The following is a 16,607-nucleotide window of genomic DNA, read 5'->3' as shown; positions in this document are numbered from 1 at the left end:
TGTATACATTCATTTTAGACAAAAACATTCATGAAACATTATTTTATAATTTATATAACATGTACATAGATAGAGAGCCAACTGGGTAATTTAGCTGAATTTTGTCTCCAAGTCTAGGTTAGTCTATGAAAAGGTCTATACTATGAAATTTAGAGCGAGGGGCTTGCCCCGAGCTCTTAATTTCATAGTACCCGGTATATACCTTTTCATAGACTATCCAATTTAGCACATATTTACAACTCGAGTAATCTTTTAATTGGTCTATTGATAGTTTATTTTGGCTGACTTCTTGTATCACAGGTGTTTGTAAAATGGAGCTCATTAACCAAAATTTTGTAAATCTATTCACTATAGTATCATTGTAAGTATGTGATTTCAAAAGGCCCTTGACTCCAGAATGAAAAGATGGTAGCTGCTAGTGTAAGTATGTTTATTGATATAAAGCGGTGTTTTACTATACATGTACTTCTTTACATGGTAAGATGATAAAATAAATTGACCAAAAGCAGGCAATTATTAAATTGCAGTGGAAGCTTACATGTCTTGAAAACAATTTTCAATTTCACAGTAAAACTAAAACTATAATAAATTTGAAACATAGATAGTATGCAGTGGTGGATCCAGGGAAAAGGGGGGGGGGGTTACAAAATCTCCTTTTTTGATGATCCTGAGTTTAAGTTTATTTTATTCATTTCAAAGTAAAAACTAAAAGATTTATCAGAACATGTATATAATATATATATATATAGGTGGCACATTCTCTTTAGACATTATCACGGTTTTTCAACTGACATCGTCCTGAACATGCATGAAATATTTGCCACTGGACATTAAGCAACCAATAATCAATCAATCAATCAATTCATAACAAAACAGATCAAGTTGCCTTAATTTCCCTTCACAAGGTTTCATATTACACACTTTTTGGTGTACAAAGTAATTGCATGGATGATAAATTATCACAATTTTAAGATGGCGTTGTACTCTAATCAAGGTATAAAGAACCATATTTGTATCTCTTTATTTAAATGAAAGAAAATTGCAATCGTCAAAAACATTCTTTACATCCAAAGATTTTAATAGCAGGATATTTAAAAATCAATGTGAAAACTACGGTAATTACAAAATTTATAATTTAATTTGGAACACAGCATTTTATTTCAAAATAGCCAGTGGCAATTTTTGTTTTAATATCTTGATTACGATACAATGAAATCTTACCCTTGTGGTCATTCATGCGTAGTTACTTAGTACACGAAAAAAGTATGTACTATTAAAATAAGAAGGCAAATTCAAGCAATTTGATTGGACGAGAAGTTGTAAGTATGTGCTAAATGACCATTATATCAGAGCTGTAGCTGAATAACCATAATTTCTGAAGTCATGCAACAAACAATCATAAATTGTTACCTCAAATGTTTTGAATTGTGATGCAATTATATTTTGCTGGAATTTGTGTGATTCTAAGTAATGGCAGTCAAATTTGCATACATTGTGTACCAGTGAAACTACGTCTTGATACTGAATATCAGCTGCACTAGCTGACTAGCAGGCTCGCTTGATATTCCAACTGATAAAGTCTTGACAGTATCAAAAAAGTCCATATAAGAGGGTAGAAATGCCCTTTACCGTCAGGCGTCAAACGGTCATTTTTGCCTACTGTTAGCGTCAAATTCGTTTAAATTTTACCTTGATTCGTCAGAGGTCTCAAATAATTATCGTAACCATTATTTTTGGAAAAAATTTAATGTGATTCATCAAAATCAGTTGATTTTTTTATTGTCTAAAAGAACATGAAGAAAGTGTACATTTTATCGTCATGCACCAAAAATTACCGTTTGCGTCATTTAGCAAGAATTTTAACCGTTATTCATCATGAAGGTACCCCCATTACAACCCTCATATAAACAGAGTCATTTGAGAGTCAGTGATCCAAATGTAGCTGATCAACAGTGTCCTGTACAAGCTGATATTACCATAACACATGTGTAACTGTTGTAAATAGTAACCTCATCCTGAGACATAATATATTATACAGGTCAGGAATAACCACCAAATTGGTGGATTATACCTCAATTGACGTATAATCCACCAATTGACATATTTGGTATAGACCAATTGACATATAATTCTTTGTTTTTCATAGCAAATTATTCAACCAAAATGGAGCATTGTTTTCTTAAAACCATATTATTGTATGAAAACATGTCAAACATTCCTAGTTTAGTATAGTGACATAACATATATTGCATTTAATCAATAATTGTATTTGCAGTTTTTCTATTGTTATCTTGTCAATTCTTGATTGGCAAATTCACCACTAATCACATGTCAATGAACATCAATACTGCCTGCAGTCATGTGATTATGAGTACAACTCCACAGGTGAATGGAGCTCTTTGTTAATACATGTACTTGACTTTCATTATTAAAAGTCAATCATGGTCAATAGTCATGATAGTACAGATGTTTCAACAAAAGAATTGTTGTACACATGCATTCTCAAGAGATGCAGCAGGCTTTGACAAAACTGAAACTTTCGGAGGACTCAATAATGGTCATATAATAGGTTGTAAGTTGCAAAATGATGCTCCTATATCTCATACTAGCATTTTACAACAAAACAACTTGCATTATACGTCAATTGGTCTATACCATTATATGTCAATTGGTGGATTATACATCAATTGATGTATAATCCACCAATTGGTGGTTATTCCTGACCTGTTATAGTATAACTATAATAGTGCCACCTCAAGTTCAACTACAAAGTCAAAGATACATCTTCATCAGTAAAGTATTACTCTAGATTTGCGGGATATAGAATTACACGCATAATGCAAATGTGACACGGTAACACACATAGAACCATATATAATTCTTCTATACAAAATGAATGAAGTAATAAAATAGGATTGACATATTACCCTAAGATGCTCATCCTACTAATAAAGGTCAAAGCAAGTTTACTTCTATTTTTTCCCGCCATTTTTATACTAGGTTTCATTGACAAAGTCGGAACGGAAATGAACGTTATGCGGAAATTTATTGTATGTCGAAGGTGTCCTACTACAGCTCTTTAAGTTTTATGTAGATCATGCTACGGGGTGTAGCTAATAGAGGGTTTTGATGGGGTTTACAGAATAGAAAATAATGGACCAACACTGAAAAAAGTGTGGCCAAAATGTAAAGAATAGAGAAAAATCAGGGGCGGATTCAGGCGGGGGCGTGGCGGGCGTTCGCCCCCTCCCCCCCCCCCCCCCCCCATAAAATTTGCAAAGCATGGGTTGTCCACAGCTTAATAAAGAATATTTCGATAATTTTACCTCAAAAAAAAAGTTTGCGACACCTAACCTAAAATCCTGTATCCGCCCCTGAAAATAGGTAAAAAAAAATGAATAGAGAATAATGGAGTGTTTTAAGAATGGGTCAAAAATAAAGATACAAATTTAATAGAGATTCTGAATAATGGGAAAAAATATATATATAATAGAGAATAAAAAAGAATATAGAAATGAAGGACCCCCATTCAAATCCTCTAATAGAGATGTATTCAAACATACCGTGACAATTATTTGGGCCGACATTGCTGGTTTATATTCAAATTTGACATGCAATGTGACGCTACTTTATTCGCCATTGTGATAATCCGGTTGCTAGACATATATTAGTTCAAGGCTAAACTGAGCCTATTTTAACACAATTGAAAGGCAGAGTTAAGACCACTATGTGTAATAGTAGTCTCAAAACCGAGACATATACTCATGATACTTGTATGCCGTAGCTAAACTCTATGACATTAAAATTAACAAAATTAATGTCTAATATAATGTACATATTTAATTAATTCTAAATGACGTAAAACATGACTATATATATATACAGAGACATATATACACAATGTATATATGTCTCTGATATATAGAAGCCTTTTGTAAAAGATATTTTCACTTAGTATTATTATTATAGCCTTTATTTGTATATACCGTGAGTGTCTCATACGTCTTTTAAGGCTGAGTATTGATTCTTTTTAATGATATTGTTTTGTAATTTTATTATAGATCAATATGTGACACTTGAATAAACTATTAGTTATCTTATCTCATCTATAAATATTTCAGGGGGGAAATGTCCTCACAGGGAACCTAAGCAAAACTTTAGATCATTTTATATGGTTATAATCGTCCCGACTTTAAAAAGATAGATTTATGAATAGACTGCAGAGGTGAAGTTGGGCCCATCGGATTCGTGGGTACTATATGCTGTTGACAAAAAGACAAATGTCACAAGGCATCATATAAGAGTACTAATATCAAATAATTATTTTACTTTTATCATATACTAAACTCATTTAAATTGCTCATAGTAAGCTTGTTACAGAGACATATATATGCCTGCTTGTCAATGTTTGTTTGTGCATTTTTATTTCATAAATGATAATGAAATCTACATATTAAAAGGAATTTAACTTGTTGATTTAGTTCATTAACGTCTGTAACATCTTTAATGACAAATGTCTACACTATGAGGGTCTGGATGGGGCCGTGTCCTTCAATTCTGTAAACTTGAATTTTTTAAGACATTTTTCTCTATTCTTTATAAATTGTGCTCATTATTATTTCTTCCTTATATTTGAGCACCCTATTGTTCTCCATTTCTTATTCTTTTGGCCTATTTTTCTCTATTCTTTATTGTTTGCCCACTATTCTTTCACAGACATAGGAGGGTCTGGCTGGGGTTTACAGTATTGGTCCATTATAATGATTATTCTCTATTCTGTAAACCCCATCCAGACCCTCCTATGTCTATGACTAGTAAACATTGATGCGGGCTGTGAACACAGTAAAAATATTAAAAAAAAAACAATTTGTTTAGGCAAATAGAAAAGCTTAAGAAATTGGCCTTTCCCGGCGTTAGTTTGTAAGAAAATTTGGTGCAGGAAAATAATCTATTTCTTTTACCGTTATTCTGCACATTTTGCCCATATTCTCCATTCTGAAAACCCCATCCACACGCTCATGTATGCACAGGTGTCTAACTTAAGAACCGACAACGTGTCAACATGTGTTTGTTAAAGAACAACTTTCATTCACTGAAGTATAATGATTTTTTTTGACAACGACACAATTAAAATGACAGGAAAAAATTGAATATTGTTATCTTCTGTCCGGAGTTGGGACCACCCCTTACACCATAGCAGTTTTTTTTTTTAAATCATAAATAAATATATTTTGCTGAGCTAAAATCTTTTGATATTAATATGTTGTTTTTTTTCATTCAGACATATATATATCTTCAACTTATTATGTTTTTTTTCATTCAGACATATATATATCTTCAACTTATTATGTTTTGCATAATTATTCATGATTGAACATGAGGTAATGGTCTTATGAACCATGCCAGACGGACATATACAACTTACAATCATTTCATGCATACACCAAATATAGTTTACCTATTGCTTATGATATCTGTGAAAAAAACATAATCACCAAACCTTAACGTAGACCAATAAATCATACAATTAGGTCAAGGTAATATGAACCCTGCTAAGCTGGTATGGGAACACCACAATCTTTCAATACAACAAAATATAGTTGCTCTACTGCTTATAGTGTCTGTGAACAGATCGAACCTCGAAAACCAAAAGTTCACCAATGAAGTCAAGGTCAGATGAACACTTACAGACGATACTTACCAATGCCCCCCAAGAGTGCAAGAAAGTAGCCTTGCCAGCCATGTTTAGAAACAAATTGAAAGAATACTACAGAAAAAGAGTATAGGCATGATTAATATAAATCAAGAGGAGCAGGAAGTTTCACAGATATGTTTTTCAAGCTAGAACTCTCATCTTTCAAGGACCGGAGGAAACATCAGAGGTTGATTATGTTCTACAAAGTGGTTGAGTGATTAGTGCCAGCCATTGCACCAACCGATTACCTTACACCCTAAGGAATAAACGCCAAGACAAAGCAAATCTCTTTAGTGAATTTTCAAGGAACGGAGGAAACATCAGAGGTTGATTATGTTCTACAAAGTGGTTGAGTGATTAGTGCCAGCCATTGCACCAACCGATTACCTTACACCCTAAGTAATAAACGCCAAGTCAAAGCAAATCTCTTTAGTGACTTTCAACACGCAAATATTGTGATTTGACAAGAAACCAAACGGGTCAATTAAATATTACTAAATTACTGAATGTTCTATACAGATGTACGTCTTCCAACCAATCCATATACACCTTCTATAGTCGAACTATTGCTTATAGTATCTGAGATATGGACTTATCCAAGAAAATTGAGATATGGGCTTATCCAAGAAAACTGAGATATGGGCTTATCCATGAAAACTGAGATATGGGCTTATCCAAGAAAACTGAGATATGGGCTTATCCAAGAAAACTGAGATATGGGCTTATTCAAAAGAATTGAGATATTGACTTATCCAAAAATACTGAGATATAGGATTATCCACGAAAGTTTAAACATTGATCAGCTGGTCTATAAATTAAGGTCAGGCTTAGGTGAACGCTGTCTCATAGACATTAAGACCTTGCAAGGCTTCCATATACCAAAAACAGTTATCATGTTACTCATAATAAGTGAGACATTCACATGATAAAAGAACTTTACATGTAAGCATCATTTAACTTTGTAAATGAGTTTATGGACAACGAACATGTGCCAAACGGGAAATTTAGAAAATAAGGCAGCTAGCGGTTGTGAAAATTATGTAGGTCTTCAACTTTCGGAAATATTAGATTTATACAAATAGTTTTCACCGTCGCGGCCGCCAATGCCACCGGACTAGCATACCCCTATCTCTTATTGCCTGCGAGTCAAACACAACATGGCGCTGCTTATAAAAAACATTGAACATACTTTTTAATGCATCATCTCTAGAATTTTCAATAAAAAAAATCGCTAATTAGATCGTTGTGATCCTTATCAGTACGAACACATTGCTCAATTAAGACGAAAGGACACTGAGAAGAAACATTGGGAGCATACAATTAAGTCCAAATACAATAGCAAAAAAATCTATGAACACTTTGACAGAATAAGTTCTGCTTACATTCGTAGTAAATGTCCATTGCTTAGATGAATGCCATATAATTTCACTTGATGCTTTTACTTTTACTTCATCTCATTTTTGAAGTTTAATAAAACTACTTCTGTAACCACATTTATGAAAAAGGGGAATTTTTATTGTAAAAGGCATAACATTCTGACTTAGATATTTAACACCACAAAGGCTACTTAATATCTTTTACGTAAATTGTTTTTTTTTTTTTTTATTATTGTGTTTTTCTTCTTTTATCCAACAAAAGTCTTGTATTATACATGTAATATATTTGTAGATGATGAACGATCTTGTATCACGGTCTATAAACACGTGAATAATGTCACTTAGTTCTCATGCTCAGCGAACGTTGTTTATGTCAAAATTAAAATTTTGTATATAAATCATAGTTTTTAATATTTTAATTTCACAGAAATCCTATACAGAATAGATGAAAAGTAAGGGACATGCTTAAACCTGACACGGTCAAATCCCTAGAGGACATAACATATGATAATAGTATATTTACTAGTGTCTAAAAATACCAGATACAGTACGTTTGCAAGTGTAAACCTCTTGTGAACTTGGCCTGACTTGACGTAGTATCCAATAAACCGAGGACATTGATAACAGTAAAACATCAACGTTTAAACAGAGTTGAAAAAGAGATACTATTTATGAACGAGCTTACAAAATGGTGCCCCTATACCGACATTTTACCTACAAGTTAAAAGTTAATTATACTCCCTGAAGGTTTCTAACAGAGTTTATGGTTATAAATGGATCTCTTTATTTTAGATTCTATTTTATATTGAGCATGTTAAAATAGATCCGACGGTTTAGATTTTCTGATTGCTGTTTGCTTAATGCCCAGTGACAAATATTTCATGCAAAAATAATTACTGATTTCTGCTTAATTGCTTAACGTCCAGTGGCAAGTATGTCATACAAGAATAATAACTGTTTGCTTAATGCCCATGCAGTGACAAACATATCATGCAAAAAGAAGTACTGACTTCTGCTTAATTGCTTAACGTCTAGTGGCAAATGTGTCTTATAAGAAGAATTACAAATTGCTTTTCTAGTAAAAAGAAGTACTGATTTCTACTTAACTGCTTAACGTACAGTGGCAAATATGTCATGCAAGAAGTGTTTCTGATTGCATAAAGTCCAATGGCAAATATATTTACTGCAAAAGAAGTAATTGAAACGTGCTTGCTTAAAGTCCTGTGACAAATATGTCAAACAAAAGTTAAGGCCTGACAGGCGGACGAAATGCATGATTCTTAATGGATTGGTTAACCAAGAAAAGTCAAGTTGGTGGTGGTGTGGTGGTGGATGAAAAATGGAGTGGGGGGGGGGGGGGCGTGTTTACGTAAAAATGATGGTTAATTCAAATGAAAAGTACGATAAAACCAAAATAAAGATGGCATTAACAAAAAGACTGGATGTATGGATTATTTAAGTTTTGCAGCCTTTCCCATTGCCCTTTCCGGCCTTTCTACTGTGTGCCTCCCCATTAAGTGTGCACATGAGCAATTCAATTTTTGTGGTGTAAAGAGAATACCGATTTACATCACGATTATTGAACTATTTAGAGAAGTAGGGCTAATTTCCCCTATATTCATTTCATGCTAGAGCCATTTTTGAAAATTCTTTTTAATCTTTACGTAAATTTACGATATCACAGCTTCATGTGTGTACTTTGAGGCTCTACAATATTGTTGCTGATTTCTAAGCAGAATACCAAATTTATAAATGTCTGAAGCTTAAGATATCTTAAAAAACGCCATTTTGAAAGATTTTGAAAAATGTTGAATATTTAACCCAAAAAAAAAATACATATTGACATCCTTAACAAAAACCCCAATTCTGTTAGAATAGTCGTACGTATACTAGTATTGTCCATCGGATACAAGTTAATTTATCTAGGTTAGCGATGAACTTCGATGCAAATTTTTATGAAAACAAGTGAAATTTGCAATTTTGTATCAAAATGCAATACATAGCAACATGTAGAGCAGAATAACATTTCGAATTTATGGAGTTATGCAAAATTGTTGAAAAAGTTTAAAATATATGATATAGACTATCTAATATTTAAATTCTAGTAGGATTTGACAACTTTATATTTTAGCCCTGCTAGTTAAACAAATACAGGGGACATTGGCCCTACCTCTTGTTGTTCAACACACTATAAATAATTATACGTACAACGTAATATATATGCTACCAGAGGCAAATTGTCACACCAATTATTGCCGATATGTAAAAAAAGTGGCGGGGTTAAACACTTTCATATCCCCAATGGGGCTCATTGGTTATATAAAACTGACATATGACACAAAATAACATATTTCATATGGCAGCTCCCATCTACATAATGTTAAATGTAAAAGGACAACGGATCAAAATGATTTGTGTCGAAATGTGCTATATTACAATATGAAGACGAATATGCGATTTATGGCAGTTGAAAAAACAATATTATGACTTTTAATAGGATTGAGACTACTATAACACATTATGGTAGTCTCAATATATAAGAATATGTCTCAGGGGAGGATTCGGGAATTTTGAAAGGGATATAATTCCCGATAATTGAATATATACCGCCGAGCGGGGCGAGGCAACAAAATATTTGGACGATTTTACACTAAAAATTTATGTACATCGTAAAATGCACGAGATTTAAAAAAAAAATGGTCGATCAAAGGTGAGGGAGCTTACGCCCTCTATGACCACTAGATTCGCCACTATTTTTTGTTAAAGGAAATATTTATACATCATTAACTTACAATTTTTGGGGGTTACATCATTCTTAGTGAAGGTAAATAAAAAAAACGGCTTGGACGCACCAAATTAATAAAAGCGTTATTTTCCTTTTATGATATATTTATAGATGCATATAAAATTTTCTTTTAACATCTAATATTAGCGGATTCAATAAGATGACCAAGAAAAAATATCTCTTTTGGACTGCAACTTTAGATATTACTTTACTATAAAGGTTAAGAATTATACGCGTAAATCGACTCGAAACACTCTAAAGGGGAATTAGCTGTCAAATTCATGTTCACCGACTTTACTCAAATTCTCATATTTAATTTTAACATACTAAAACGTATATTCAATTTATAAAAAGTCTAAAATAAACAACTTACAATGCATGGGCTCGATAATATGTATCAACATTTCATGTGTATTTTAGTCTAGACACCATCTAATTAACCATCGAGGTGACGTCCGCAGACTGCCGACGGTCATATAATCCGATAGAAACATAATTATAGATATACATAGATTGATTGATTGATTGTTGGTTGCTTAACGTCCAGTGGCAAATATTTCATGCATGTTCAGGACGAGAACAAGTTAACAATAAATACAACAGGTTAGTCCTGTAATAGAGGCCGTCAGGGATGAAGGTCGGGGAAATTTGGACTGCCACGGGAAAATGAGGGTATATTGGATAAGGACAGAAATATAGCCTTTCAACAGGCCACCTACGGACCCCTCAAAGAGTAGTTACAAGGGTTCTAAACATGCAAAGAACGTGGCACTCTCTTTACACGAGGCATCGGATTTAACGTCCCCATTCTGACCGGACGGGACTGCGAATTTGTACATCCCGCTCAGCCAAACGGACGCCTTACTTTAGCGAGGGTTTTACCGCCGGTCGGAGGAAGACCAATGGTGACCATATTTCTATTCCCCAGTCACCCTTGGGGGATATAAATAGATAGCAAACTCGTGTAATTGGATTTTTCAAGGTCTGTTTGATTTCATATTATAGGTTAAAATATATGTTAATCATCGTTTTTACCTGTATAAGAATGAGTTTTTGTGGATCGAATCAGTCAATCAAATGGTTTACTCTTGTTTCATTTTCAATGTTGACATTCTTTTCCTTTTGATAACTGAACACGCCTTATTCATGCGTTACCCATCTCTAGTTAAAGGGTTAAATGGAAGGCCACATGAATACGGATTTAATGAGGTTGAATTATTCACTTGCAAGTGAATAATTCATCAGCGATGTTTTCTAGCTTATTATGACAAAATTGTACCAAACTGGCTTGTACAAGCGAATTATTATTTTACTATTTCACTTTCATTAATGATTTAACAAAAAAAATATATTTTAATTCTTTTTTATATCTCGTAGCTTATGCCCCTTTAAGGGTAACAAACTCTTAGCAGTAAGCGTGGACAAAGGAACTGTGTTTAAGTCAGCCTGGCATTCTCTGTTGTGTAAATGATATTTTTTCCGTATACAGTATTTTCAAAATTTGTTAAGACTGTGTTAAAATAAAAATGGCCATACACGCCTTTTCAGTAATTTTTATGAAAAGAAAGGTGTTCGTCGTTATTTGAAGTGTTTAAGGTATCATGAATCATTCAAATTGATTGATTGATGTTTCCTTAACGTTCAGTTAGTTGCAAATGTTTTGATATTTCACAACGGGAACATATATTAACAATTCATCAATTCAGTCAATTCAGTAGGTTCTGAATTACAAATATATGAATGTTCAAAATGAAGGACAGTGCAGAAAGCATGACACTCTCCTCACATGGTAGATCAGATTCAGCGTCTACTTTCCGACCGGACGTCGGCGTAATTGAAGGTTAGAATAGAAAGCGATTTATGGTATTCGTAATTGATTCATGATTGAAAATGTTTCAACATCCCAAGAAACACGGCAAAAATTTGGTTATATTGTTCAATTGTAAATCAATCCAAATAAAAAACAAAAATATTTATTTTTTTGTATTGTTTATTTTTTTTATTTTTTTGCTTGTTCGTTCGTTCGTTCGTTTCTGTTTGTTTGCTCTTGTTTTTTTGTTTTTTTTAATTTTTGGAAGGGGGTTCAGTTCATATTTTAAGATCCCTATCTTTGATGGAACTTTATAGTCGGGACATCTTTATTTAAGAATTAGTTCCTAATATGAAGGATTCTTGTCTTGGTTGCAATGAAAAATCCTAGGATTTTTACAATGGTGGGCTCTTGGAGTTGTACCTTGGGGTCGGGCAGTGCTCATGCAATCAATATCTTGGTGATTTTAACTTTCATCTCGAAAATATGTCCCACCATCGGACCCCACTCTGCAAAATCTATTCCGTATTCAGTAATACTAGTGGTTGGACGATAGGGCAACACACAATCAGTCACACATATGATGCTGAAATTAATCGGTAAATATTGTTTATTTTCCACAAAAAATCTTATGCAGCCTTGGTGGTATTTATAGCTTTTCGAACCATAAACAAGTTGGATTCTCGACCATGACGTGCGTAGACATAAAATTCTTTGACATATTACAACGAAACTTGACAGTGTGAACTTGTTAACAAGTATGTTAAGGAAATGTAATCTCTTTCATTTAATAGCCTTGAAATTAACTTACTTTCTATCGTTTATTGGTATCTAATGTTCTGAAGTTCACGTTCTGGCTATAACTGGACCACGTTTTGTTAATAAACGATGCCATTAAAGAGCTGAAGTTTGATGTATTTAAAACGTATAAGTAGAAAGAGGATTTAGTTCTTGAAATATGATACAGAGAAAGGTCTGACTTCTAACCAATCATATTATAACCACCTGTCGCTTATGTGCCCAAAACCCCTTCTTAACGACAGTAACAGTCAACCAACCGGTATTACTTTCCATGAAATATCACCAGCTGGGATGCTGTCTAAGAATTCCTTAAGTGTATGTGAATGTTAAACAAAGAAGATTGCAGACTGTATTTACGACAGCATCACGACGAGTGTTACATGTGGAGCAAGATTTGCGTACCCTGCCGGAGCACATGAGATCACCCCGGTTTTGATGAGGGTTTCTATGTAGTGTTTTGTGGGCTTGTAAATAATTTGGTTGGGATTTCGTGTTTTACCATGGCGTTGTCCCCTTGGTATCTTTAGTCGCCTTTTTGTAATGACGAATTTAACTGTTTGGCTAATTATACAAGCTGTTGCTCATTGCAATTAAGGAAAACTAAAAATGTGCTGCATGATTTAGTCAAGTCAAACACCATTGGGCCATCATAGACAAAGTGTTAAATTTATGTGAACTTTGATGCTTAGGACGTTACCATGGTTACGAACAACTGACAGATTCTAGTATGATCACCTAACAATTAAGAATTTGAATAAACTTGAGACTGTATCCATACCTGGTAGATTTTGGTATGGTCACATGTCAATTACTAATTTGAAATTTGAATCGTCCTGAAACTTGAATGAAACATTTGCCACTGGATGTTAAGCAACCAATTAACAATAAATTAATAATTTGTATGAACTTAATACTTTATGAATACCTGGCATATTTTGGTAAGGTCACATGTTAAATAATGATTTCAGCAACTTAAACGACCTTGCTTACACTATACAGTCATAATGTCTTGCTGTTGTAAATGTCATGTAAATTTTATCGTAATTTAAAATGGAAACAATTAAAGTTTAAGTTTATACCAAACGAAGGAGGGTCTGGACGAGGGTCGTCATTTCTTTATTCTGTAATTCTTTATACCATTTTTCTCTATTCTTTTTTTATTTTGTCAATCATCCTCTATGTTTTATATTTGACCGACCCTTTATCATGCTTATTCTCTATTCTTTATAGTTCAGCGCCCCTTTATCATGCTTATTCTCTATTCTTTATAGTTCAGCACCCCTTCATCATGCTTATTCTTTGTTCTTTATTGTTCAGCACCACTTCGTCATGCTTATGCTTTGTTCTTTAGAGTTCAGCGCCCCTTCGTCATGCTTATTCTCTATTTTTTTATAGTTCAGCGCCCCTTTATCATGCTTATTCTCTATTCTTTATAGTTCAGCACCCCTTCATCATGCTTATTCTCTATTCTTTATAGTTCAGCGCCCCTTTATCATGCTTATTCTCCATTCTTTATAGTTTAGCGCCCCTTTATCGTGCTTATTCTTTGTTCTTTATAGTTCAGCGCCCCTTCGTCATGCTTATTCTCTATTTTTTTTATAGTTCAGCGCCCCTTTATCATGCTTATTCTCTATTCTTTATAGTTCAGCACCACTTTATCATGCTTATTCTCTATAGTTCAGCGCCCCTTTATCATGCTTATTCTCTATTCTTTATAGTTCAGCACCACTTCGTCATGCTTATGCTTTGTTCTTTGTAGTTCAGCGCCCCTTCGTCATGCTTATTCTCTATTTTTTATAGTTCAGCGCCCTTTTATCATGCTTATTCTCTATTCGTTATAGTTCAGCGCCCTTTTATCATGCTTATTCTCTATTCGTTATAGTTCAGCACCCCTTCGTCAAGCTTATTCTCTATTCTTTATAGTTCAGCGCCCTTTATCATGCTTATTCTCTATTCTTTATAGTTCAGCGCCCTTTTATCACGCTTATTCTCTATTCGTTATAGTTCAGCGCCCTTTTATCATGCTTATTCATTATTCTTTATAATTCAGCGCTCCTTTATCATGCTTATTCTCTATTCTTTATAGTTAAGCGCCCTTTTATCATGCTTATTCTCTATTCGTTATAGTTCAGCGCCCTTTATCATGCTTATTCTCTATTCGTTATAATTCAGCGCCCCTTTATCATGCTTATTCTCTATTCGTTATAGTTCTGCACCGCTTCGTCATGCTTATTCTCTATTCTTTATATTTCAGCGCCCCTTTATCATGCTCATTTTTTATTCTTTATAATTCAGCGCTCATTCATCATGCTTGTTCTCTATTTTCATTTATTTTTTGCCAATTTTTTTTTATTCTTTTTTCTTCTGACCCTTTTCTCTGTACTCTTTGTCCATTATTCTCTATTATGTAACCTAAAACCCCATCCAGACCCTTATGAAGTATTTAACCTTTGAAATGAATAATGGAAAGACATTATACAAACATGCATTAATTATTATAAAATGCACATGTTCCTGGAATCCATGTTCAAACTGCATGATAAAAGTATTATCTATACATGCTTTAAAACAATGATGTGGTCAGAAAGTTTTGATACAAAAAATTGCACTAAGAAAATACATGTACATAATGCAATGTTAATTACATATGTAATATGCAATCTTATATATGCATGTTGTCGTATCCTGACAGATTACATATATGTACATATATACACGTGTTAAAAGTTGAAATAAAGCCGACATGTCCGGTGTCTTTCACAATGTTCCAGAAAATAAAGTGCACGGGTTGCAATTAAAATTAAGCTCGTGGAATTAACATCAAGGTCAAAATAAATTGAAAAGATGGGATGATTTTTTTTTATAAAAGAAAGAATTGTTAAAATGTCCATGCATCAGGTTATATTTCGATAACGATACAGACATACTAAGAAAAGGATTCGTTTTGAAAATCAGGGGCGGATACAGGGTTCGAATAAAGGGGCGTAATTGTCCATGATAAGGAAAATATCGTTGAGCTTATCGAGTTTATTTTCAAAACGTTTTTATGTCCCCCAAAAAGACATTTTTTTTCGACCAAAGGGGGTTATACGCATTCTACGCCACCCTATCCCCTGAGAATCTCCCAATGGAAATGATACTCATCCCATGAAATATGATTGCAGATTCAGCGAAAGTAAAATGTTTACCAATTTTACAGTGCGTCATATGAAAAAATGCATATCTTTAGTTCAACATAATAACTTGGCCCCATTTTGGTTGTAGTAAGTAGTCGGGAGACTTTTGTTCCATTCATTTAGACTCCACAAGCAAACACTTTAGAATTGTAGTCAATTCTGTTAATTAAATATCAAACCCTTTCTTGCTAAATAATGTTAGATTATCCATTAATAAGAATAGAAGCAACACTCTATATTTGATCATTCTCAATTTCCAAAAAAGGGGGGTAAACTTTGTTTTTGTTTCTTCAATTCAATAATTTATTTGACACAAGTTTTATCTACTTTGGTCTTACCGTGATTTTCTATATGATCTCCATAAGCCATAAGTAGAAAAATATTCAACGCTGATAACTCCAATAAAAGCATGGTTAAGTCCTATCACAGTGCACAAATTTTTCTTCGTAACAATTGCATTCAGATTGTTATAAAATATTTATGTATACAAATTGCATCGCACATAGATTTTGTGTACATAAAAGTTCAACAATAAAATGTTATAATGGCCCGTTGTATGCGATTGAATTATCCAACTTCTAAATATGACACAACGTAATTTCAGCAAGAATCAGAATTGTCCCAAAATGTTAAACGTAAAAAAAAAAAATATTTGTCATCTTAGGTTGATGGGTTTAATTTGTCATGGATGTTATTTTATGTAAGGAGTCTTGGCTAGTTGTTTTTGACAGCGATGACAAGGTATGTTACGGAGAAAAACAGTAAAGACACCAAAGGGGGCGTGGTTTATGAATTTCATTACCGTTTCATGGCAAGTTTATTGATGAATAAAGAACTGCAGTGTACAGTTTGTACCGGTAGGGTATCACAGGGTCAAAAACACAACAAAAACATATTAAGTCAATGGAACTCATTTAGAGAAGACGTGATATATACTTATACATGTATATACTAAGCATTGAAA

The 16,607-nt window shown here is 33.4% G+C and overlaps 1 protein-coding gene across 1 annotated transcript in view; it reads right to left on the bottom strand.

The window, feature by feature from the left end:
* Positions 1-16,362, bottom strand: part of LOC127718035 (low-density lipoprotein receptor-related protein 2-like) — a 178,434-nt gene extending 162,072 nt beyond the window's left edge. The window contains exon 1 of the mRNA XM_052223930.1: positions 15,982-16,362. Within this exon, the coding sequence (XP_052079890.1) occupies positions 15,982-16,054 (73 nt within the window). The 5' untranslated portion in view covers positions 16,055-16,362. The remainder of the gene's footprint in view (positions 1-15,981) is intronic.
* Positions 16,363-16,607: the final 245 nt, after the last annotated feature.

This window comes from Mytilus californianus, unplaced genomic scaffold (assembly GCF_021869535.1).
Source record: "Mytilus californianus isolate M0D057914Y unplaced genomic scaffold, xbMytCali1.0.p SCAF_10, whole genome shotgun sequence".
NCBI classification, from domain to species: Eukaryota; Metazoa; Mollusca; class Bivalvia; order Mytilida; family Mytilidae; genus Mytilus; species Mytilus californianus.
Note: the sequence above shows the minus strand (reverse complement) of the source record. Positions and strands in the feature narration are given on the sequence as shown.